At 33.4% G+C, this 24,320-nt stretch overlaps 1 protein-coding gene across 1 annotated transcript in view; it reads right to left on the bottom strand.

Annotated features, from left to right (window-relative positions):
* Positions 1-1,802: 1,802 nt before the first annotated feature.
* LOC115900015 (leucine-rich repeat and IQ domain-containing protein 1) overlaps positions 1,803-24,320 on the bottom strand; it is a gene marked incomplete at its 3' end in the record, with an annotated part of 37,291 nt that continues 14,773 nt past the window's right edge. The window contains exons 7-11 of the mRNA XM_030939555.1: positions 22,826-22,900; positions 17,965-19,599; positions 8,610-8,762; positions 7,150-7,300; positions 1,803-1,987 (exon numbers count right to left, since the gene is read on the bottom strand). Coding sequence (XP_030795415.1) covers positions 1,803-1,987; positions 7,150-7,300; positions 8,610-8,762; positions 17,965-19,599; positions 22,826-22,900 — 2,199 coding nt within the window. The remainder of the gene's footprint in view (positions 1,988-7,149; positions 7,301-8,609; positions 8,763-17,964; positions 19,600-22,825; positions 22,901-24,320) is intronic.

Here is a 24,320-nt window from a genome sequence, read left to right as displayed (position 1 = left end):
TCCCCTATTTTTCATTTGCTTTGGCTATTATTTTAAAAAACTAACTCAAAAATACTAACGCAAAGTACTAAAGGTTTTCCATGAACCATTTCATAAACTTTAACAATCATGTGGCAATATTCATTCAATATTTTTTTTCCACATCTCATAAAGAAAACACAGTTTTACCAATTTTGCCATAAATTTACTTATGGGAAATTTCAAAGGACAACATGAAAGATTTTCTTATTTAAAATTGGTCATAAAATAGAGTAGAAGGATATTACCAGAAGCTGGGAAAGGTAGTGAGGGGCTGGGAGGAAGTGGAGATGCTTGCTTAATGTATTAAAAACAGAAGGAAAACAAAAATCAGAATGAATGAATAAGACCTATTATTTGATAGCACAACAGCATGATGATAGTTAATAATAACTTAATTGTACATTTTAATATAGCTAAAAGACTGTAATTTGATTGTTTGTAGAAACAAAGGATAAATGCTTGAGGAGATAGATACCCCATTTTCCATGATATGATTATTTCACATTGCATGCCTGTATCAAAGCATCACATGTATCCCATAAATATATACACCTACTATGTACACACACACACACACAAAATAAAATAAAATTGGTATGAATATTTCACAGCATATTTTTATTTTTACAACTGCATAGTTTAATTAGAATGGAAAACATTCATAACTAATTTCAAATAAATTGCCTTAAAAAGACTGAAGTATTCACTGTTCTCATTCACTTAAATGCAAATAGTCTCAACCAAATAAATATGTACATTAATATTTTCTAATAAAAATAAGAGAGTTAACATTACATATTAATTACTGTGATAACTATAGCACAGTAAGAACTAGAAACAAATTAAACTTGAAACTATCAACGTGAAATATTGTGGTATTGCTTCCAATTTTATTCACCTCCTTAAGAAATATTATAGCATGGAATAATAACTCACTAACTTATAAACACAAATCTATCTTTGTGTCCCTTCATAAGAGTTCTTAGCATCAATATATCACTGAAAGACAAAATCTATGCTTTTCACTTAGCTCAACCAGAATCTCTAAGCAGTTCCTGAAGATGAAAAACAGACTCCAACTGCTCTTCAGAACATCTACTTTCTCATGTATACTATTCTCACACTCAATAAATACAGTGTTTTCATTGTACCCAACAGACACCAAAGAAGTTTTTTACCTTGTTTGCTCTGTATTGCATGCACAGAGATACCTCAGGTTCATCAATTAATACTATGGCAGTTTTCACATAAATCTTGCTGATATCCTATCCCAGAAAATCCATTACTTATAAAAAAACTTCCATACAGCACTGCTGCCAATGAAAATGAAGCAAATGGGAATTCAAGCATTTCTGTTTTACAAACAGCCTTTTTTTCTTTTTAAAGTTTGCTTCGGTGTGTGCCAATATAGTAACATACATTATCAATGCACTTGCCTTCACTCCAACAACAACAAAATTATTTTAAACTAAAATTTTAAAGTAAAAATATTTGTGTCAAAACTATCAACATTTCCATATAGGAGAAGTCATAATAATCCCAAAGCAGCAGCAAAAGAACGTGGGCAAATAAACACATTAAAGCATATTATATATTATATTTTCAAAAGTGTGCCTTGAAATGTTTGCAAAATAAAGATTATTTTGTGAAAACAGCTATATTTTACCCATATTTTAAAAAGTATAGGAGATGATGGTGACTGCCTAGATCCAACGCTCCCAATACTTCCTCTAGAAATCCATAAAGAGTAACAAAATAAAAAATAAACACAACTTACAATTCCAGTGTAAGTGGGAGATAAGGAAATTACAATCTGAATTTTTTGTAACTGAGGTAATAGGTATCTGGGACCAACATAATCCAGTTGGAATCCAGACTTGTGCAAGGGATAAGAAGTAGAGGTGCCCAAGTGATGGCAGACCCTCTGTATTGTCAACAAGGTTTTCTTCCAGAAAGAAGGAATATCCTGAGTAGGATGAAGAATTAAGACCAAATATATAAGGTGAATTAATAAACGCAAGTGGTTATAGCTTATATGAGAAAAAAATTTAAACTTGGAGCAAAAAATAAAACCTAAATCTATACTGTATAAAAATAAATGTCTAAACTTAATTCAAAAGGTTAAAAATAAAAAAGACGGCCAGGTAGGCAAACACAGATAAAAATAAACTATATCAGACAAGGTAGAATTTAGTTTCCAAGATATTAAAGAGAAAATGAAGGAAACAACAGTCAAAGCTAAAATTTACAGTAAGGATAAGGCACTTATAAAATTGCATGGCAGCAACATTCACAAAACAGAAACCAAAGGATTTACCAAAAAAAAAAGGCTGATTAATAACAAATCAATAGCCAGCAAATTCACAATAACTCAACTTCCTCAGTCCAAAGTAAATCAAACAAACAGAACACCTTAAGAAAAATTATCAGGCCGGGCGCGGTGGCTCAAGCCTGTAATCCCAGCACTTTGGGAGGCCGAGACGGGCGGATCACGAGGTCAGGAGATCGAGACCATCCTGGTCTACACGGTGAAACCCCGTCTCTACTAAAAAATACAAAAAACTAGCCGGGCGAGATGGCGGGCGCCTGTAGTCCCAGCTACTCGGGAGGCTGAGGCAGGAGAATGGCGTGAACCCGGGAGGCGGAGGTTGCAGTGAGCTGAGATCCGGCCACTGCACTCCAGCCTGGGCGACAGAGCGAGACTCCGTCTCAAAAAAAAAAAAAAAAAAAAAATTATCAGTAAGGTAGATCTTATACATATAAAACAAATTCTTTATCCCAATAATAAAAACAAAACCCTGCCTCCTTTTCAAGTACATCTAAAACATTCTGAAAATTGACCACATATTAGATTAGCAAGAGAGCCAAAATAAGTTCCAAAAAGAGAAATAGCACAAAAATTATTCTCCAGCTATAAAGCAATAAAACTAAAAAGAATCAACAAAAAAATGACCTTTTTATATGGAAATTTTAAATCTTAGATAAAAGATTTTTAAAAACTCTAAAATTATAAAAATGATGAAAATATCTACATGTCAGAAGTTACAGACTAAGCACTGCTCAGAGGAAATCTATAGATTTAAGTATTTATATCAATATGATAAAAAAATTTAAAAATAATTGAATTAAATATTTAACTCAAAACAGAAAAGACAGCATAATAAACAGAAAAGAAAAAGTCAAGAAAGTAGTATTATCACGCATATGTGGTAAAAGTACTAAACGGCAAAGATATGGTTTGGTTGTGTCCCCACCCAAATCTCACCTTGTATGGTAATAATCCCCACATGTCAAGGGTAGGCCAGGTAGAGATAACTGAATCATGGGGGAAGTTTCCTCCATACTGCTCTTGTGGTAGTGAATAAATCTCACAAGATCTGGTGGTTTTACAAATGGGAGTTCCCCTGCACCAAGTCCTTTTGCCTGCCGCCATGTAAGATGTCCCTTTGCTCTTGCATTGTCTTCCTCCATGATTTTGAAGCCTCCCAGTCATGTGGAACTGTGAGTCCATTAAACCTCTTTCCTTTATAAATCACCCATTCTCGGGTATGTCTTTGTCAGCAGCATGAGAATAGGCACAATATATATAAAGGGATTCTGACACTATCTTCCTAAATTATTGGTATCTTTTGGCTCATTGATACAAATGGCAGGAAATTAACCTGAAGATATATCTGACCAAATATGAAATTAAGTAGATGTTATATTCATTATGGTAATGTGGAAGATAGGAAACCATCCAATATCCATCAGCAAGGCAAAAATGGGAAAACTCTGGTCATTTCACACAACAGAAAATTAAGTAGCTATGGAAAAAGAATTATAAATTTTCATAATAAGTTGTTAAGTGAAAAAAGCAAGATAAAGAACAGTACTTAAAATATGCTACATTTTGTGAGAGGATTAGCATACATACATGTATTTCCTTAGATATGTGCAAATATATAGATGCACACATATATATGTTTTACATATTAGGTATATACATATTACACAAAAATTCCACATATAAAAGTAAACAGGAGAGAAGAGTGAAAAAGACAGGAACTAAAGCACAGTATCTTCAGTATGCTTTTTTCATGTAGTTTTCATTTTGGAATCATGAATCTGTGTTACATATAAAAGTTAAACACAATCAAATGGGAAAAGTGAATTAATTTATCAAATTAGTAGAAAACTAAATTATCAAATTTATAACCTACTCCCAAAGATAAAATATTTCAAATGATTTTATAACATACTATTTTAATCATATCTGTTTGGGATAGTGCAAGGACAAAAAATGTAAAGAAATCTTAAAAAAATTACTATTGACAATAAGTTATACTGTCAATAGTTATAGTGGCATTGTTGTTTTGAAGCTATTTTATGGATAAGATATGGCATGTGGTTATAATAATGTTGCCACAAACCATGGAATATAGTGGAAGAAAATATGAATACAGCTGTAAGTCTAAAGCATATTTGCCATCCTCAATTCAAGTTCACAAAACAATTAGAGTATCAAAATGAATAACAGAGTAACTGACTAAAATATTCTGAGCTATAAAAATGTATATTTTCATAAGAATATTGAGAGAGAGAGAGAAAGGTAGAACAAGTAGTAAAACAAACTAAATAAACAAACCAAAAACAAGTTAGCACCACTGAAAGTAACTAGGGTCACTAAGACTTTAAGAGTTTGTAATACAATAGTAAGCATTTAGCCCTGACTTTGTGCTACAAACCATTTCGGGATAACAAAATAGTTATAACTGATTAAAGAATTCCAGCTTAAAGGCTATGGAAGAAATGATCAAATAGAAAACTCACGAATTATATCCTCTACTGCATTAATTGATCCAGGTCATATTAATCAATGGATGAACATTAGATGAAAGGTTGATGGCGAACTTTATAATGGAGTGCTTAGGCTATCGTCAGCTATACCCAACACTCAAGTGTAGCATCACTAAAAGTAAACTGTCAAATACTGTATGACTGCTGATGTAATCAAATATAAAGCACAGAACACCACCTATGAAGAATTCCTGGCAAAGCAGTTTACTTCCGAATTTAATCAAACCTTTTTTAACTAACTTCAATTTATAGAAAATACAGGGTTTAATGAAACAATTTCAATAAAACTAAAAAAAGTAAATGGACAAAGCCTGAGGCAGGACATTCCATAAGACAATTCACACAGGTTCTGCAACAAATCAATGGAGGGGGGGAAAAAAAAAGCCATGAGGACTGCTGCAGATTTAAAGAGACTTCAAAGTCCTAGATAAATGTAATATATACTCATTACTGATATTATGATTCCAATAAACCCAGACACTTAGGAAATTAGAAAAATTTGATTATGTACTATCAGTTGATACAAGGATTCATTATTAATTCCATTAGGTGTTATAATGCACTGAGGTTAAGTAAGAGAGGGCCATATTATTGAAAATTGTCTCCTGAAGCATGAAGGAATGGAATTACATGGTCTGGGGATCTGCTTTATGAAAGAAAAAATGAAATCAAAACCCCAAAAAAGTAAAGATGAAGCAAATGTTTAATATAACTAATGGTTATATGGAATTTCCATGTATTATTCTACATTTATAAATGTTTGAAATTTTCCACAATAAAAAGAAAAGAAAAAACAAAACATACACAGAGAAGCAAAACTAATAGTAGAACCAAGACTAAACACAGAAATTAAGCTTACTACTGTTCCCCTATCTATGCCCATTCTACTCTGATATTTCAGTCTAGATTAGACTTTCTAATGATTATAAGATTGAAAAGGTGGACAGTATGGTATCCTCTGGGAGCCCAATATTTCAGCCATATCAAAGTAAAGTGTTAATCCAGTTCCCAACTTTTTGGCAATCCTTGATTTTTCATTAACCATTATTAACCCTCTACCAAGGCCCTTGAGAATTTCATAATGAATAAAATAATAAAAAAACAATAGAGGAATTCAAGCCAGGAGGTGAATAATACAATTTTTACTTCAGAATCACCATGCTGACAACAATGCAGAAGTAACTCGAGTCGCATTTCAGTGGGTAGAAGAGGGAAGTTGGGTAATAAGAGGTGAAAGCAAACATAAAACATTCTTTCTTTCCCAAAACTTGACAATAAAGGGGAAGAAGAGAAGGGAGGCAAAGACAGAACTCAGTGTGAGGTAAAAGTAAATGTTTTTTTGTTTTGTTTTGTTTTTTGTTTTTATTTTCATTTAGAAATGTGAGAGAAAGGGCACAGCAATAGAAACACTTTGACAGAAGGCTGATGAAAAATAATGGAGTAAGGTCCAGAAGGGCTGATGGGAATATTTATAGAAAATAGGACTAGTTGACTGTAGTGGTACATATCTGTAGTCCCAGCTACTCAGAAAACTGAGGTGGGCAAATCCATTGAGCCCAGGAGTTTGAGACAAGCCTGGGCAACATAGCAAGACCTTATCAAAAAAATAAAAATAGATAAATAAATAAAAAATAAAAGATAAACTTGAGTCCACAAAAAAATTGCTAAAACAAAAAAATAAAAGGACTGGTCTTTAAGTAAGAAAAGGGATTTTCATTGCTACCTATATAAATTATAAGACATAAGGAAGGAAGTCAATATAGTTACATAGATATGCAGATATAGCTCTGGAGGGACTGAGAAGTTTAGGGAGATTCAGCCTGAAGAATCTTTCATGTAGTTTTAGCAACTTTATCTGAAGAAGGAAAGATTAGTCCAAGTGATGTATGTAGCTAATGAGAGTGGTGATGAAAAAGGTTTACCAGCAAACAGTTACAACAACCGCTGAGGCATTTGGGAAGCATAGGATCCATAAAAATATCAAGGCACAATATCAAGGTGTTATATTCCCGTAGAGCTCAGATCACTATTGGATGTAGGAAAAGAAACAGAGAAGCATATATACTAACTTGGGGGGCTGCTAACAACTACAGAGTTGTCAGTGGTGGGAGAGCATATTCCCTTTACAGACATTAAAAATAATTGTATTTTTCTAATCTCGATTTTAAAAGTATAATATAAATAAAATATGCAGATTCGTGATGGCGGCCTACTCTTAAAAATGAATAAATAAAACAAAATAAATTATGAGAAATAAATATTTAAATATTAAAATTTCATTGTGCTTACCAATTCGAGTAATTTTGTTATGTGAAAGTTCAAGACATTGAATATTAGTGCAGCCCTCCAAACCATGAAGAGAAGTCAGTTGATTTTTATTAAGAAGAACAACACAGAGATTTTCCAAATTTTCACAGTCAATAGCCTCAATACGGTTTTCCTGAAGCAAAGAACAAATGCAATTAGTTTTACTTCAATGGCTTATTAATTAAATATTGAAAGCTTTCAAAAAGAGGAAAGATGAGACAGGATCTCCAAATTAATATCTGAATCTTTAACTTCTAAGATAACCCTGAAAACTGTTATACTATTTTGATGAAAATATTAAGTAAACTAATAAATAATTTTTAATGTATTAAATATTATTGTTTTAAAACACAGAGGATAACAAAGTATTTTAAACAATGTAAATTTTAAAAAGTGAATATATTGTCATTCTTGTTTCTCCCATCTTGAATGGGAATGGCTACTGTTGGTAATCAAGCCGTGTGTCACCATTGTATGTGGGGTGGCAGTAGATAATTTTTAATTTTAGATTGCAGATATCTGAGTTGAGCGGACTTCACCTCAGTGGATGCATCCAAGGAACTGAACCTAATGAGCCACCTCTTCACCTGGATCTGATTTAGATGGGAAAAGCCTGTGCTTCAAGCTTGAGCCCGATGCCTTAAGTTAATGATACTTTGGTGTATTTGGGATATGAACGTATTTTGCATGTGGGAAAGATGTGAATCATTATAAGCCAGAGGATAGATTTTAATAGACTGTTACTTTGGTAGCTCCCAGTAAACATCAGAAACCAATATTCACATATGCATACAGTCCCCTTCCACATGACCTCAGGGCTTAGCCAATAAAACATTAGCCAACATGATGTAAGCAGATGTTTTATAAGCACTTGCACACTGCAGCATGTCTTTTAGGTTCTTGAGATTCTGCTCTTGAGAAATACCCTACAAACACCCTGGAAAGAAGCCCCAGATAACAGAGAGATTCCCATCTTCCAGACAATTCTGCCAAGGCAGCAGACATATAAGGTAAGTGATTTAGGACATTCTAGCTCTAGCTTCCATCTCACTACAGTTACATAAGAGACCCAGTAAATACAATAAAAATCAGAAAAAATGCCCAGCCAAGTTTAGTCACAATTAATGGCCCACAGAACCATGAACAAATAAGATGGTTGTTGGTTGAAACTACTAAGTAATATAGTCATTTGTTGTGCAGCAAAAGTAATGAAAACCATAACCATATTAGCTACAAAAAGAGATAAGTCATTTTAGGTCATATCATCCAATAAACTTCCCTCTCTGCTTCTCAAAACTTTACCACACCACTTGATTTCTTCAGGCTCTGAGTTACAGGTTAGTTTAGTAATTGTTTCTTCAAAAGTGTCATTTCTCAAATGTAAACATAAATCCATTTTACATTTTATTATAAAATAAATAACAGTAGGACAGAGAGCATACCTGTGCATCAATGTACTTAAGATTTTTACAATTACTCAGGCTGTGCAAAGAAGTTAATCCACAACGTTGAAGGGATAGAAACTGAAGATTTGTACACTCTGCCAGTGTAGAAAGAACACAGCCTGGCAAATCTTGAAATGTAACTGTTGTAACCTAGAGGAATCAAGAAAATTGGAGTGCACAGTGTTATTTAACAAAACTGAATATAAACAACATTAGCCTTACAAAACTGTTTAGAAAATTCATTTAAGAAAAGTAATACTAGGCCGGGCGCGGTGGCTCAAGCCTGTAATCCCAGCATTTTGGGAGGCCGAGACTGGGTGGATCACGAGGTCAGGAGATCGAGACCATCCTGGCCTACACGGTGAAACCCCATCTCTACGAAAAAACACAAAAAACTAGCCAGGCGAGATGGCGGGCGCCTGTAGTCCCAGCTACTCGGGAGGCTGAGACAAGAGAATGGAGCAAACCCTGGGAGGCGGAGCTTGCAGTGAGCCGAGATCCGGCCACTGCACTCCAGCCTGGGCGACAGAGCAAGACTCCATCTCCAAAAAAAAAAAAAAAAGAAAAGTAATACTATATGTTGAAGCCTACGTTACTAACAACTCAATTTGCTAAGCTATCTGGTCTCTCTTGTTCCCCACATACAAAGACAAAATATTGCAATCATCTATGACAAATTCAAGCCCAAAGGTAAGATACATAAATGCAACAACCTAATCATGTATTAGCTCATTCCCTGTTTTTCTGCCAATTTTTGATTTTTACAGTGGTATGGACTTCAAATTATACTATACAGCTATAGTAACCAAAACAGCATGGTACTGGCATAAAACAGACACACAGACAAATCAAACAGCACAGAAAACCCGAAAACAAATTTATACATCTACAGTGAGTTCATTTTCGACAAAGGTGCCAAGACCATACATTGGAGAAAGGAGAGTCTATTCAATAAATGGTGCTGGAAAACACTGGATATCCATATGCAGAAAAATGAAACTAGACCCCCATCTCTTACCACACACAAAAATCAAGTCAAAATAGATTAAACATACTTAAATCTAAGACCCCAAACTACGACACTGATAATATATATTTTTTTAATTGGGGAAACTCTCCAGGACATAGGACTGGGCAAGTATTTCCTGAGTAATACCCTACAAGCACAGGCAACCAAAGCAAAAATGGACAAATGGAATTGCATCAAGTTACAAAGCTTCTGCACAGCAAAGGAAACAATCAATAAAGTGGAGAGACAGTCCACAGAAAGGAAATAATACTTGCAAACTATCCATCTGACAAGGGATTAGTAACCGGAATATATAAGAAGCTCAAACAACTCAATAGGAAAAGTCTCATAATCCAATTGAAAAATGGGCAAAAGACCTGAATAGATATTTCTCAAGAAAACATACAAATGGCAAACAGTCATATGAAAACGTGCTCAACATCACTGATCCTCAGATAAATGTAAATCAAAACGACAATGAGGTATCAACTCACCCCAGTTAAAATGGCTTATGTGCAGAAGTCAGGCAAATGCTGGAGAGGATGTGGAGAAAAGGGAACCCTCCTACATTGTTGGTGGGAATGTGAATAAGTACAGCCACTGTGGAGAACAGTTTGGAGATTCCTCGAACAACTGAGCTACCATATGTTCCAGCAATACCACTGCTAGATATATATCCGAAAGAAACGAAATCAGTATGTTGAAGAGTCATCTGTATCCTCAAGTTTATGCCAGTACTCTGCACAATAGCCAAGATTTAGTAGCAACCTAAGTGTTCATCAACAGAGAAATGAATAAAGAAATAGTACATATACACCATGAGGACTATTCAGCCATCAAAAACAATGACGTCCTGTCATTTGCAACAACATAGATAAAACTGGAAGTCATAGGCCAGGAGTGGTGGCTCGTGCCTGTAATCCCAGCACTTTGGGAGGCTGAGGCGGGCGAATCACAAGGTCAGGAGATCGAGACCATCCTGGCTAACATGGTGAAACCCCGTCTCTACTAAAAACACACACACACAAAAGCTGGGTGTGGCAGTGTGCGCCTGTAGTTCCAGCTGCTGGGGAGGCAGGAGAATGGCCGGGAGACAGAGGTTGCAGTGAGCCGAGATCGGGAGCTTGCAGTGAGCCGAAACCGGGAGACAGAGACAGAGCTTGCAGTGAGCCGAAATCGGGAGACAGAGCTTGCAGTGAGCCGAGATCGCCCCACTGCACTCCAGCCTGGGCAACACAGCAAGACTCTGTCTCAACAACAACAACAAAATGGAAGTCATTAAGTGAAATAAACCAGGTATAGATAGACAAACTTCATATTCTCCCGTATTTGTGGGAGCTAAAAATTAAAAGGATTGAACTCATAGGATTAGAAAGCTGAATGATGGTTACCAGAGGCTGGAAGGGTAGTCGGGTGAGGTTGAGGGAAGTGGAGATGATGAATGGGTACAAAAATATAACATAAATGAATATGATCTAGTATTTGATAGCACAATAGGGTGACTAAAGTCAATAATAATTTATTGTACACTTTAAAATGACTAAGAGTATAACTGGATTATTTGTAACACAAAGAAAGGGTAAATACCTGAGAAAATGGATATACCCCCCCATCTACCATAATGTGATTATTATGCATTATATGCCTGAATCAAAATATATCATGTATCCCATAAATATATATACCTACTATGTACCCACAAAAGTTAAAAATTAGATTAAACAAAATCATTAGCTTTTGTAGGATTTTCATAGCTTGAGGTTTTCTATGTAAGTCTTTCATCTATCTTAAATTTTTATGGGAAATACTCTTCTTTATGTCACCTTTGGCAAATAATTTACGGCTAAGTCCTCAAAAGCAATTGCAACAAAAACAAAAATTGACAAGTGGGGCCTAATTAAACTAGTGAGCTTCTGCACAGCAAGAGAAACTCTTTAAAAAGTAAACAGACAACCTACAGAATAGGAAAAAAAATATTTGCAAACTATGCATTGGACAAAGGTCTAATATCCAGCATCTACAAGGAACTTAAATCAGCCAGTAAAAAATAAAAATAAAATAACCCCATGAAGAAGTAGGCAAAGAACACGAACAGAGATATTTTGAAAGAAGACATACACGTGGCCAACAAACATATGAAAAAATGCTCAACACCACCACTTATCAGAGAAATGCAAATAAAAACCACAATGAGATACCATCTCTCACCAATTAGAATGGCTTTTGCTAACAAGTCAAAAAATAGTAGATGTTGGTGAGGTTACAGAGAAAAGGGAACACTTGTTCATTGTTGGTAGAGATGTAAATTAGTTAAGCCACTGTGGAAAGCAGTTTGGAGATTTCTCCAAGAACTAAGAACTGAACCACCATTCAACCCACCAATCTCATTACTGGATATGGATCAAAATAAATAAATAAATAAATAAATAATTCTACCAAAAAGACACATATAACAGTATGTTCATCGCAGCACTACTCACAATACCAAAGACATGGAATCAACCCAGGTACTCATCAACAGTGGATTAGATGTTAAAAAAAAAAAAAAAAAGTAGTACATATATAGCCTAGAATAATATATAGCCATACAAAATGAAATTATGTCTTTTTCAGCAACATGGTTGCAAGTGGAAACCATTATCCTAAGCCAACTAACACAGAAACAGAAAATCAAATACCACATATTCTCATTTATAAGTGGGAAATAAAAATTAGGTAAACAAGGACATAAAGATAGGAACAACAGACACTGGGGAAAACAAGAAGGGGTGAAAGAAAGGGGACAAGAGTCGAAAAACTACCTATTGGGTACTGTGCTCACTACCTGGGTGACAGGTTCAGTCATGCTCCAAACTTCAGCATCATGCAATATACCTTTATAACAAAGCTGCATTTGTACCCTTGTACTTAAAGTTAAAAATCATTAGCTTGATAGGAATATTCTTGTGTATGCCATACTTAAAATTATAAAAATATTATATTAAAATTAGAAGCATTATTATTTCAAAAAACATTGAAAGAGTACAAAATTTTAGAATGCAGTAACTCCTCTTTGTATGGAACATTTCCTGTGCATTAAATTAAACTAAAAGTTTTAAATTTACATATTTATGTAAGTAAATTGAAGGACCATGTGTTCATGGTGATATAAAGAAAGGAATTAGTCCACTCTGTTTTAAGTAACAAAAGCAATAATTAAAACTTCAGATAAATAAGACTTCTTTTTTTTAGAGACGGAGTCTCGCTTTGTCGCCCGGGCTGGAGTGCAGTGGTCGGATCTCAGCTCTCAGATAAATAAGACTTCTTTTTTTTAGAGACGGAGTCTCGCTTTGTCGCCCGGGCTGGAGTGCAGTGGTCGGATCTCAGCTCACTGCAAGCTCCGCCTCCCGGGTTTACGCCATTCTCCTGCCTCAGCCTCCCAAGTAGCTGGGACTATAGGCACCCGCCACCTCGCCCGGCTAGTTTTTTGTATTTTTTAGTAGAGACGGGGTTTCACCGTGTTAGCCACGATGGTCTCGATCTCCTGACCTCGTGATCCGCCCGTCTCAGCCTCCCAAAGTGCTGGGATTACAGGCTTGAGCCACCGCGCCCGGCCCTCTAGACTTCTAGTTTCAAAATCATTTTAAGAATTATTCATAATCTAAAGCAATTTTGAAATAATTTATTTTTAATATTTTTTTCAGAAAGAAAATGTACTCATCAATTTGTATGGAGATAAATTCTATGTACTGCCTAGTTAATCTGTAACAAACGGATATAAATTCTATAATTGGAAAACTGGCTCTGCACTAAAAATGAAAACATTATTTAGAATTGAGCACTTAAAAATTGAAAATTCAACAATTACAACTGTATAGTAACAAATACTACTCAACATTATAATTTATATTATTCAGCATGAGTTAGTAACATGTTGCTTGCAAACAAATATACAACCACCATTAAGTTCTAGTTATTTATGATGTGGCAATTTCTGTCCTTTAATCTTATTATCTATTACAGAAGTAACTGCTACAGTATCCCTGTTAGTGGTATTTATTTTTGAATATGAGGAGCTTCATATTTCCTCCTTTAATTGAAGCCCTTTTCATTGAACATTGAAAAAAATCTTTATAGTATAGCGATATATTCCCTACTCGACCACAGATTTTTTCCAAATATATGGGATCAAAATAAATTTTTGTATTAATTTTGTATTAATTTTTGTATTAATTAATTTTGTATTAATTATAGGGACAAGCGCCACATATATCAACCACTTTATGCTTCAAAATTAAGGTCAATATAGAATTAGTAATCATATGTGTTCATCACTGTACAGTCAACTTGAAAAACAGAAATTGGAGCACAATGGGTGTTGGGTAAATGTTTCTTAAATAAATAAATGAATGAACTTCCCTAGCCTGTGGCAAAACTCAACTATATTTATAGCACTCATACTTCCTTTTTCTTATAACGAATTATGTAAAAACATTTGAAAAAGTTATTCTTTCAGACTCTCATGACTTGAGAATGAACTATTCCACCTATAGAAGCTATGAAACACTCATTATATTTTAATAACAGATTCCAAATCAATTTTCTACTTAATCATCTGTACTTTCCCAAATCCTTTATGGCTCACTGTACATAAAATTCCCTAACACAGCAATATACTTTTTAGAGATTTTATTCTCAATTATTCTTGAGTTCAACCTAAGAAGTGTCACTCATCTATGGTAAACGTAATTACAAAAGTAATGCAAGCAACAAGTCTTTTTTTTTTTTTTTACTTTTTCAGAACATTTGTCCAGTGGTCCAATCTCAAATCTATTTGGCAGGGAAAAATAATATTGTTTTAAAAATCAGCTGCAAAGGGACTGAGTCCAAGGTTTGACTACTGGCTTGAATAGAACAGCTACAAAATAATTTCAGGTAAGTCATGTATCATTCCAATAGCAGTTCATCACAATTTACTTTGTATAAGAGAAGTGAGACTTCTTGATCTAAAAGTTAATATGCAGCTAAAATATTATTATTCATGTATGGTATAAAGCAATATTTAAAAATCCTTAAGCTCAATGCCCTTTTTTGTGGTGGTTATTACTTAACACAAGTTACCATTAGTAGCAAACTGCGAAAAATAAAAGAGAAAATAGTTAAAACATTTAAAAATTAAAAATAAAAATATATTCATTACCTATAATTATTGCTCTTTAGTCTTCTCTTCTGAGATATTACTGCATATAACCCAATGGTCTAGTATTTTCAACTTTATAAGTTTTTTGATGAAACAAGCTATTAAGCAGCCCTCAAAAACAATCCATTTGTCCTTCTCTTTGCTTGCTTGAGACCCACATTTAACAAGTGATATTAGAAGTCCTGGGCCATGTTCATTACATACAGCATTTTAAAACTCAACGATCCTATATAATAGATATTGCTCTTCTAGTTTGTGAAAGACAAAACTGAGGCTCATACAGGTCAAGCATTTGCATAAGGTGACACAGCCAGTAAATGACAGAAATAAAATTAGAAACAGTCTTAACATAGAACTTCGTAGTCTAATAAACTACACTTCAATAATTTTACATTAATTTCCTCTTCAGTCAATATACTTTATCTAAACTGTGAAACTGGTAGTAATGAGGAGATAAGATTAACATTCAATTGCAGTTCTTTTTTTTTTATTATACTTTAGGTTACATGTGTACATGAGATACATGTGCAGAAGGTGCAGTTTTGTTACACAGGTATACACGTGCCCTGTGCCATGGTGGTTTGCTGCACCCATCAACCGGTCATCTACATTAGATATTTCTATTGGAATTCTGTATTCATCCATTTATTCATCCCCTCAGCCATCAATCCTATAATCAGGTAATGAAAGTCATTACAGATTGCTCCTGTAAGATTGTTTAACGTAGAATTTTTAAAAAATTTTATGATGGTGTGATATCAATAGACATTTAGTTGAAACCATACTTCAAATTTTGAATTTTGATCTTTTCCCAAGCTAGCAATATAAAGTATGATAATCTCTCACAATGTCAGGCAATGGCAGGGAGCCGCAGCTTCCAGTCAGCCACACGATCATAAGGGTAAACAACAAATACCCTACAGTGTACCATGTTACCGGATGATTTTGCCCAGTTGTAAGCTATGGAGGTTTTTCTGGATGTAACTTCATTGTAACTTGAGGAGTATCTTTATTTGCCTGGCAATGTGTAAAGAAGTATGAACAAAACAAAGATTTGACTTATGTCTTGAAGTCTCAAAGTAAGAGATTAATGTAAGCAAAATGAATGCATTACTGGGAGACAATAAACTTATTCTAAGCTTATCTCCAGAACGACATCCCAAGGGTGGTGGTGAGTGGTCAGGATAAGGACAGAGATCTGAAGCTAAAAGATCAGAAGGTCAAAAAGAAAGTGAGCCATGGATCAGTAGTAACAGTGGTGAATAAAGGCACCATAGTAAGCTATCTACCAAACAGAATCTTTACAGGAGTTGTCTGGTAACAAAAGGGATATTTTCTTAACACTTCGGCATCTATATGGCACATTCACATGTATTTTTCATCTTTATACTGTCTATTTGATGCTTCAAAGCCAAATTAAAAGCTTGAGATAGTTGCTTTAAGAAGTGATGAGAGGATTATGGTGCCCTTTAGAACCCTGCTACTACTCAGATTAGTCCATTCACCAGCACCAACATCATCATTTAGAATCATTGCAAGAATGGAGGATGGGTGGATCACCAGACCTATTGAATCAGAATCCACATTTCAACAAATCTTCAGGTATTCTATAGATTTTAAGTTTGTCAGGCCTTGCTCTGAAAAGTAAAATAAAGTTAATTATCATTTTATGTAAATTGACAAGCGTTTGAAAGAAGGAACAGAGAGTGAGCTGGAGAAGAAATGCCAAGGAGAAAGAGATTCACACACCTTAACTTCCTTCTCATTGGACAGAACAGATACCTACAAAAAAAGGGAGGAACACTACTGTTTCTATAACTTCATTTTCACTTTTGAAGCAAGTACACTGTAGGCATGAAGCCATCACTCGTGCCTAGCTTTAACAGATATTCACGAGGAAAATTAAATAATTGCTAATGTTATCATATTGGAAGGCCTGCAGCAATATGTTAGAGAAAGAAAAGTGCTAAAACATGATTGCAGAGATAACATGCTCAAGGAAAAAATTAGGGAAGAGCAGATGAGAGATTCTATATGTAGCTCTACAGACCTGATAGATGTGGCAAATACATTACCTAGGAAATAAAAGACACTTAAAAGTGTACGTCCCAGTTCTCATCTCTTATATTGCTATTTCATATACCACAAATCTCTTCAAAATCCCACTATTTTATTATTCTCTCACAGGATACTCTGAAGTCTTATTTACAGCAATTCTCAAGATCCATAATGTATTTATGTGTGTATTTATTTGTTTAAGCTCCGTAAAGGAAAAGACTGAGTTTTCTTTGTTTTTATTTAGTCTACCAATAAATATTGATCATCTTATTGGATAGATGAATATTTGCTGAGTGAATAAACAAAATAATGTTTACCTATTAATATGATTGTTCCTTTTCCTAGACATCTGTCTAGCAAGAAAGTCTATCAAGAAATTAAATAAACTTTATGGAATACATTTGACTTTCAGGCCTTAGATAAATATATGTATTTTAATCATAAGTCCTTTCTAGTGTTACACTATTTAAAATATTATTTTCTTTTTCCATACGTTTGTTAGTTTCTGTGTCTTAATTTTGGTTGAAACAATGTTCTCCATAACCATATAAAATTAGTAACATTTGATGACAACTATTTTACATTTCAGACATACAGGCACCACCTTTAAAGAGCACACAACTAAATAATTGTTTCTAGATAGGAATTCTAGGGTCTGCTATCATGCAAGCCCTTCTTTCACAACAGTGGTCATGCACAGGGAATCCATTTTATTCCAAAAGGAGTCACTAGGTGGTGTGGTGGCTCAAGTCTAAAGCAAACTTCTGTTTACTTAGGAGTTTCCTACTATAATTCTAACCCTAACTTTCTGTATGCTTCCATTCTTAGAGGTTTAAATAATGACTGTAGGGCCCTTGAACATAGGCTTCAAGATATTAAAAAATATAAATCAAAGCTGTTTATAGACTGTCACTTAGGGAAGATGCCTTGAAGTATTTTAGTTGAAATATATTCCCTCCCAAATGGGGTAATACTTCATTCCTAACTTTATTAAACAAGAGAGACAATTCTTGTATACAAAATAATTTTTTCTAAGATCTGAAAAGTTACATTTTAAAGAGCTAATTGGAATTAAATATGAAAAAGTATTATAAAATTAGAAATACCTGCTGTAAAGTAGCCCAAGGGCCACATCGAAGAATTTTCAGTTTATCCAAAGCGGGTGTCATGTTGGCTGGGCATTTCACAGGTCTCTTTCTTCTAACAATTTTCTTTTGTTGATTTTGCTTGAAAATTTCAAGCCAAGGTTTAAATGATTTTATCCAGGCTAGTCTCTTTTCTTCAATAGAATATAGAAGTGTTGACTCTGGTACAGAGCAGGTCATGCTTTCAGGTTTAGGTCCATTTTCAGGGCATTTTTCTGAAATTTTTCTAATCTCAGATTTAAGAGAGTTTACTTCTTTAGGTACCATGGAGCTTTCTGCATTACAATCACTCAAGTCTTCACAAGGAGCATGTCTACCTAACACATAATCTTGGCTATTTCTTTTGCCTTCTTTATTTATCATGGTATCAGTTGTGTTAAAAATCACAATGCCACTATTCCAAGCATTGTCTTTAGGGTTCTCCTCAATTTCCTTGACTTTTGAATAAATTTCTTTTTCTTGTAATATTATGTTTTCTCCTACATCTTCGGAATTTTCTGATGTTAGTGAGAGTGATTTTTGCTTCATTGAAATAATTAAAGTATCCTTATCTTTGTATAATAATCCATTCTGTTCTTGTATCTCTTCTTTTTCTACTTTTTGTATCTTTTTCTGCTGATTATCTTTGATTATTTTCTGTGCTTCACTGGTTTTCACTTCATTGATTTCTTGGTTATGTTCTAATATTATCTGGGTTTTTGGTCCCATATTCTCATTTATGACATGTTTCATGATTTCTTCTTTTTGTGCATCAGACTTTAATTCTTGCAGTGGAAACTGTTCTTTCAGATTTCCTTTTAGACCAGAGTCTCCCAATTCAGTTTTGTTATTTACATTTTCATATTTTCTTTCTTGCTTGACCCATTCTTCTGAACATTGTTTTTTTGCTAGGTTTTTATTTTTTTCTTCCATTTTAAAATCTGCCAGAACTGTTTGGCTTGATATAGATTCTTTTAATTGTACTTGTATTGATTCTTTTAATATAGTCTGTCTATCTATATTTTCTTTCATATTTGATTCCTCAGCTAACCAAAGGAGAACATCTTCCTGCTTCTTTAAATTTTCATCCACTAGATTTTTGGCTATATCACCCTTATCATTTGAAATATCTTCAAGACTTAAATGTTTGTTATTATATCCTCTCTTCTTTAATGCACTACTTATTATTAGCTGTTGGCTTGCATCCTCTCTTAATCTTATATTTTCCTTGATTATTAATTGCTCTCTTTTTTGTTTCATAATATTCTTTTTGTCTTCATATTCTTTTTCTCTCCTTTTCCTTTCCTCTTCCTTTTGCTTTTTTCTCTCTTCTTTTATCCTTTGTTCTTCCTCTAATCTTTTTCGAATTTCTTCCTCCTTCTGTCGTATTTTTGCTTCCTTTTCCTTCCACTCTTGTGCTTTCCTTTTCCTACTTTCAATTTGCTCTTTAATAATTGGGCCATATTTTTGATAGGCTACAAATGCTTTATATTTAGCTTGAATTTTAACAGCTGCATTATTCTGCTGTTTTAACACACAATTTTTTTCTTTTTCCTGTTGGTCTTTAAATCTTGTCCTTTCTTCTTCCATTTGTAAATGCAAGTTTTTAATATACTCCTAAAACAAAGTAAGATACATGGTAGTCAGCATAAACTAAACATGAGATGTTACTAAAATGTCATCTGAAATATAGATTGAAAACAAATACTAAAACTGACGTCTTAATAAAGTTTCTAAAAAATTTATTTAGAGAAACTAAAGTCATTTATCTTAAAGGGTATACTTTTTTAATATTTAGGAGATTGAATCATGTTGTTAAGTTGATACTCTAATGTTATATGTATTCTAAGCCACCCAGATATAAATTGGAGATTTCCTTGAAGATAGAAAACATAAAATCAAAAAGACACAGAATAAGCAAACAAACAACAACAACAAAAGGGAAACCACAGGCTAAAAACCACATAGAAATAAAGGACTTCAAACTTTCTGGAAAGAGAGTTCTGATCAAGAAGACTCAGCTAGTACTGAGACTGCAAAAACAGGAATTATTTTGTGAAACTTATGATACCAAGAAAGTCAGATAGTCCCTACATAAAAACAATATCCAGAACCAGCCTACTCACATATCTTACCCCTTCTCAATGACCAAAATAGTTGATAACCACATACTACTTTATTTAATGAAATATTTAGAGTTAGGTGAGAAAATATTATTTTTACTACAGTCCTAAACCAAAAGTAAGCAGATCAACAAAATTAAGAAAATATCTACAGGAAACTAACCAACAGGATATGAGACTATATTTTAATCAGCAGAAGGAAGAGCCAATTTCTGAGAAAATCGAACTATTAAATAAACTAGATAAAAATTTAAATAAAGATATTTTAGAAAAAATATTTAAACAGGAATAACCTCATATTTCAAGGGTTCAAATAAAAACAACTCACTTAAATAATCAAAATAGAACGGCTGGACAGATGATTACTTAAAAAAAATTCAAAATTAGACGTTTTCCCCCAACAACAAAATGATAACAAAGATAAAAATGGTATGTCAGAGGTAAAGAAGATTAACACAGAAACTCCAGCACATGACTATTAGGAGTTCCTGAATAAAGAACTGAGAAAAACTGAAGGGACGGAAATAATAGAAAAATACGTTTTCTTAAAAACAACAACAAAAAGCCACAGGAGAAAGACCGAACATTGCATGCACACATACACAACACACTTAGATAGATGCTAGCAATATTTCAGAACTCTAAGGAATGTAAGCTGTTAGTTTTACTGTGCTCTTTTTTGATAATATGTCTTTTTTCCTCTGGATGCTTCTAACACTTTATTTTTCCTTTGTCTTGAATTTGAATAACACTATCTAATTCCAAGGTGTGATTTTCTTTGTATCTCTCCTCCTTGGGAATTGTGTATCATATTTGAAAGTAGGGATTATTTTCAGTTTTATGACTGCCATATCTTAAACACTCAGAGAAGTGCCTGACCTAGTAGAAAATCAGTAAATATGTGTGGGTGAATGTATAAAGTGAAAAATCCTAAAGCTTCAAAAGAATGTAAGGAAAAGGCATCAAATTTGCAATCATAGATAGCATAGGCAAAAATAAATATGCAATGAAGTCATATCCTTACATTGTTAAAAGTGGTATAAACCTGTATTCTACACCCAAAGAAATTGATCATTTTTGAAAGCAAACTAAAAATATTTTCAAATATGCAAACAAAGATTGAGAAAATCTAGCATCCAAAAACATTTTTTGACAAGTATTTAAGTGTATACTCCAGGAAATTAAAAATTGAGTCCAGAAATTGGAAGAAGAGTCAGGATTCAAAGAACACTAATAAAAAACCATTATCATTGAATACTTACGTTTTTTGAATCGTCTTCTTTCTTCCATCATTTTGCTTAAAGATGGCTATTTGTTTTACTGTTACTCTTTTTTAGATAATGCGTCTTTTATCCTCTAGATGCTTCTAAGACATTATTTTTCCTTTGTTTTGAATTTCAGTAATTGTACTATTTTCCAAGGTGGCATTTTCTTTGTATTTATCCTACTTGGAAATTATTTTTCATCTTTGACTATGTTGGTTGATTTTTAAAAAACAATTTGAAACCTTTTTAACCATTATCTCTTTACTTCATTGCTTCTGCCCTATTCTCTCTCTCCTCTCCTTTTGAGATATAATACAAATTTCATATCTTTTCACCATGTATCACATATTCCTTGTGCTCTTTTCCTCTTTTCTCATTTTTTTTTCTTCTCTGTGCTTTAATTTGGATATTTTCTATTGAACTATCTCATTCATGAATGGTCTCATCTGCTATGTCCAATCAAATTCACCCACTGAAATTTAATTTATATACTGAATTTTTTAAACTCTAGAATGTATAGTTGGTACTTCATTACAGATGCTATTTTTCTTTTCACATCACCTAAGTATTTTGCTACTGGATGATAATTATAGGTATTTTAACAGCTCTACTATACTTAACATTTAGAATTTAAATTTAATTTATATACTGAAATTTAATTTATATACTGAATTTTTTAAACTCTAGAATGTATAGTTGGTACTTCATTACAGATGCTATTTTTCTTTTCACATCACCTGTCTAAGTATTTTGCTACTGGATGATAATTATAGGTATTTTAACAGCTCTACTATACTTAACATTTAGATTATCTACAGGTGAGCTATTATTGTCTTTTTTTGTCACTTTTCATTCATATGACTCTGTCTCTTTACATGCTTAACCAGCTTTTTAATTTGACAATGTGTAGTAGGCACCTACTTTTGCAGGAGCGGATTTATATAAATTTAAAAAAGATTTGAAAGGAATACAAAAAAGGATAATGTTTAGCTAAGTAACAGGATTATGGGAGATATCTACTTCAAATTTGTAATTGCTTAAAATAATTGTATATAAAAACTATGGGGTAAATAAAAACTAAAACTTCATCAATAAATGTATAATCAGAATAATCTTACATTCAAAACAAAATTAATTGTGTTTAGGAAAAAGAGTAAGCTTTCATAACAATCTTTGAACATAAATAAATATTCAAAATGGTACATTTCATCAAACCTTAAAAGAAATGTTAGAATTACAATTTTATATGGACAACATTCACTAAACCAGCTAACTCATTTTCAAGACATTCTATTTCAAGAAGTGTTTCTGAGGATTAATACATTTTTAATGCTGTAATAAACTAAAATCTTGTACTACTTAGGCAGTATTATCTAAAAATAACCATTTCAAGTATAGTAATGTATTTCAAATAAAGAAAGCTTAATGTGCTAATTAAAAACAACAAATAGATACCTCATGCTGTTTAAATTTCTCTTTCCAAATTTTCTCTTCTTCATAGAGTTCATCATTCATCTTGTCCTGTTCTTGCTGAACATAAGATAATAATAAATATGATATACTCGAATATCAAAAATATGTTAATTACATATGATTCTCATAACCTATATTTGTAAACAATAGTTAAAGATGACAACCCAACCAATGGCTTTCAATTTTTAGTACTGGGATAACAACTTTAATCTCAAACTGAAGTGTCACATAAATAATACCTAGGGTTTCCATTCTGAGAACAGAAAGAAGTTTGCAACCTGGGAAAGTTGTTGTGTTTATTTGAGTATGTTTATTCACAGAATATAATGTATTGGCTCGAAACACTGTTGGACATTGTAAAAATCACAATAATGTTTGAAAAATGGGATTTGTATTACAATTGTTTTCTCACCATGTCATACCATTTAATTTACATAAATCAGTTCAACAAGTGATGGTTTTCTTTCAATAACTCTTTATCAATACATTCAATAAGACTCCTCAGAATAAACAAAGATCGGTAAAATACAACCCCCTTCTTCAAACACTCTTCTGATAACGTGAAGACACTATCATAAATTTACACATTACCCAAAATTTAGAAGAATAAGTTTATTACAAGGGAAAAAATATTAAAAATCATAATGGGCATGATAATTAGATCACGAAAGTTTTCATGCAAAAGACTGTATTTGAAATCACTAGGTTTTCAAGAAGAGAAACAATTTTTGGCACTTATTAAGCATTTTGAGCTAGGAAAATAATTACATCTCTGTTTTTACGAAAATCATCAGTTTACATTAGATAAAATTAAAAGAGAACAAAGGAGACAATGAGATCGGTGAGCAAATTAAATTAGTGTGTTGCTGTAAAGGAACACCTGAGGCTAGATAACTCATAAAGAAAAGGGGTTTATTTAATTCATGATTTTGCTGGCTGTACAAGAAGAACGGTGCCAGCATCTGGTTCTGGTGAGGCCTGAGGATGCTTTTACTCATGGTGGAAGAGAAATGGAGCCAGTGTGTCGCATGGCAAGAGAGGGAGCAAGAGAGAGAGAGAGGAGAAAGTGCCAGGCTCTTTTTCACAATCAGATCTTGTGGCAACTAATGGAGCAAAAACTCAGCCATTACTATGGGGATAGCACCAAGCTATTTATGAGGGATCCACCTCCACGACCCAAATACTTCCCACTAGGTCCCACCTCCAACACTGATGATTCCATGAGATTTCAAGGGGATAAACATCCAAACTGTATCAGAAAGTATAGGAAATGACCACACGAGAATCAGTAGGGCCTTCTGTAGATAGGTAGCAAGAGTGAGAACAGATGCAAAGACAATGTAAACATGAAATTGCCACAAATTACCAATTCATTGGATATTTTACAAAGTAGGAAAAGTTCTTTGATCGTTATCTTATATGAGCTATGGGAATTTTTGATGAGGTTTAAGCATGGAAGTAACATATTTTTAAATAA

This window comes from Rhinopithecus roxellana, chromosome 10 (genome assembly GCF_007565055.1).
Source record: "Rhinopithecus roxellana isolate Shanxi Qingling chromosome 10, ASM756505v1, whole genome shotgun sequence".
Lineage (NCBI taxonomy): Eukaryota > Metazoa > Chordata > Mammalia > Primates > Cercopithecidae > Rhinopithecus > Rhinopithecus roxellana.
The sequence above is the reverse complement of the archived record's forward strand: the minus strand, read 5'-3'. Positions and strand labels throughout refer to the sequence as shown.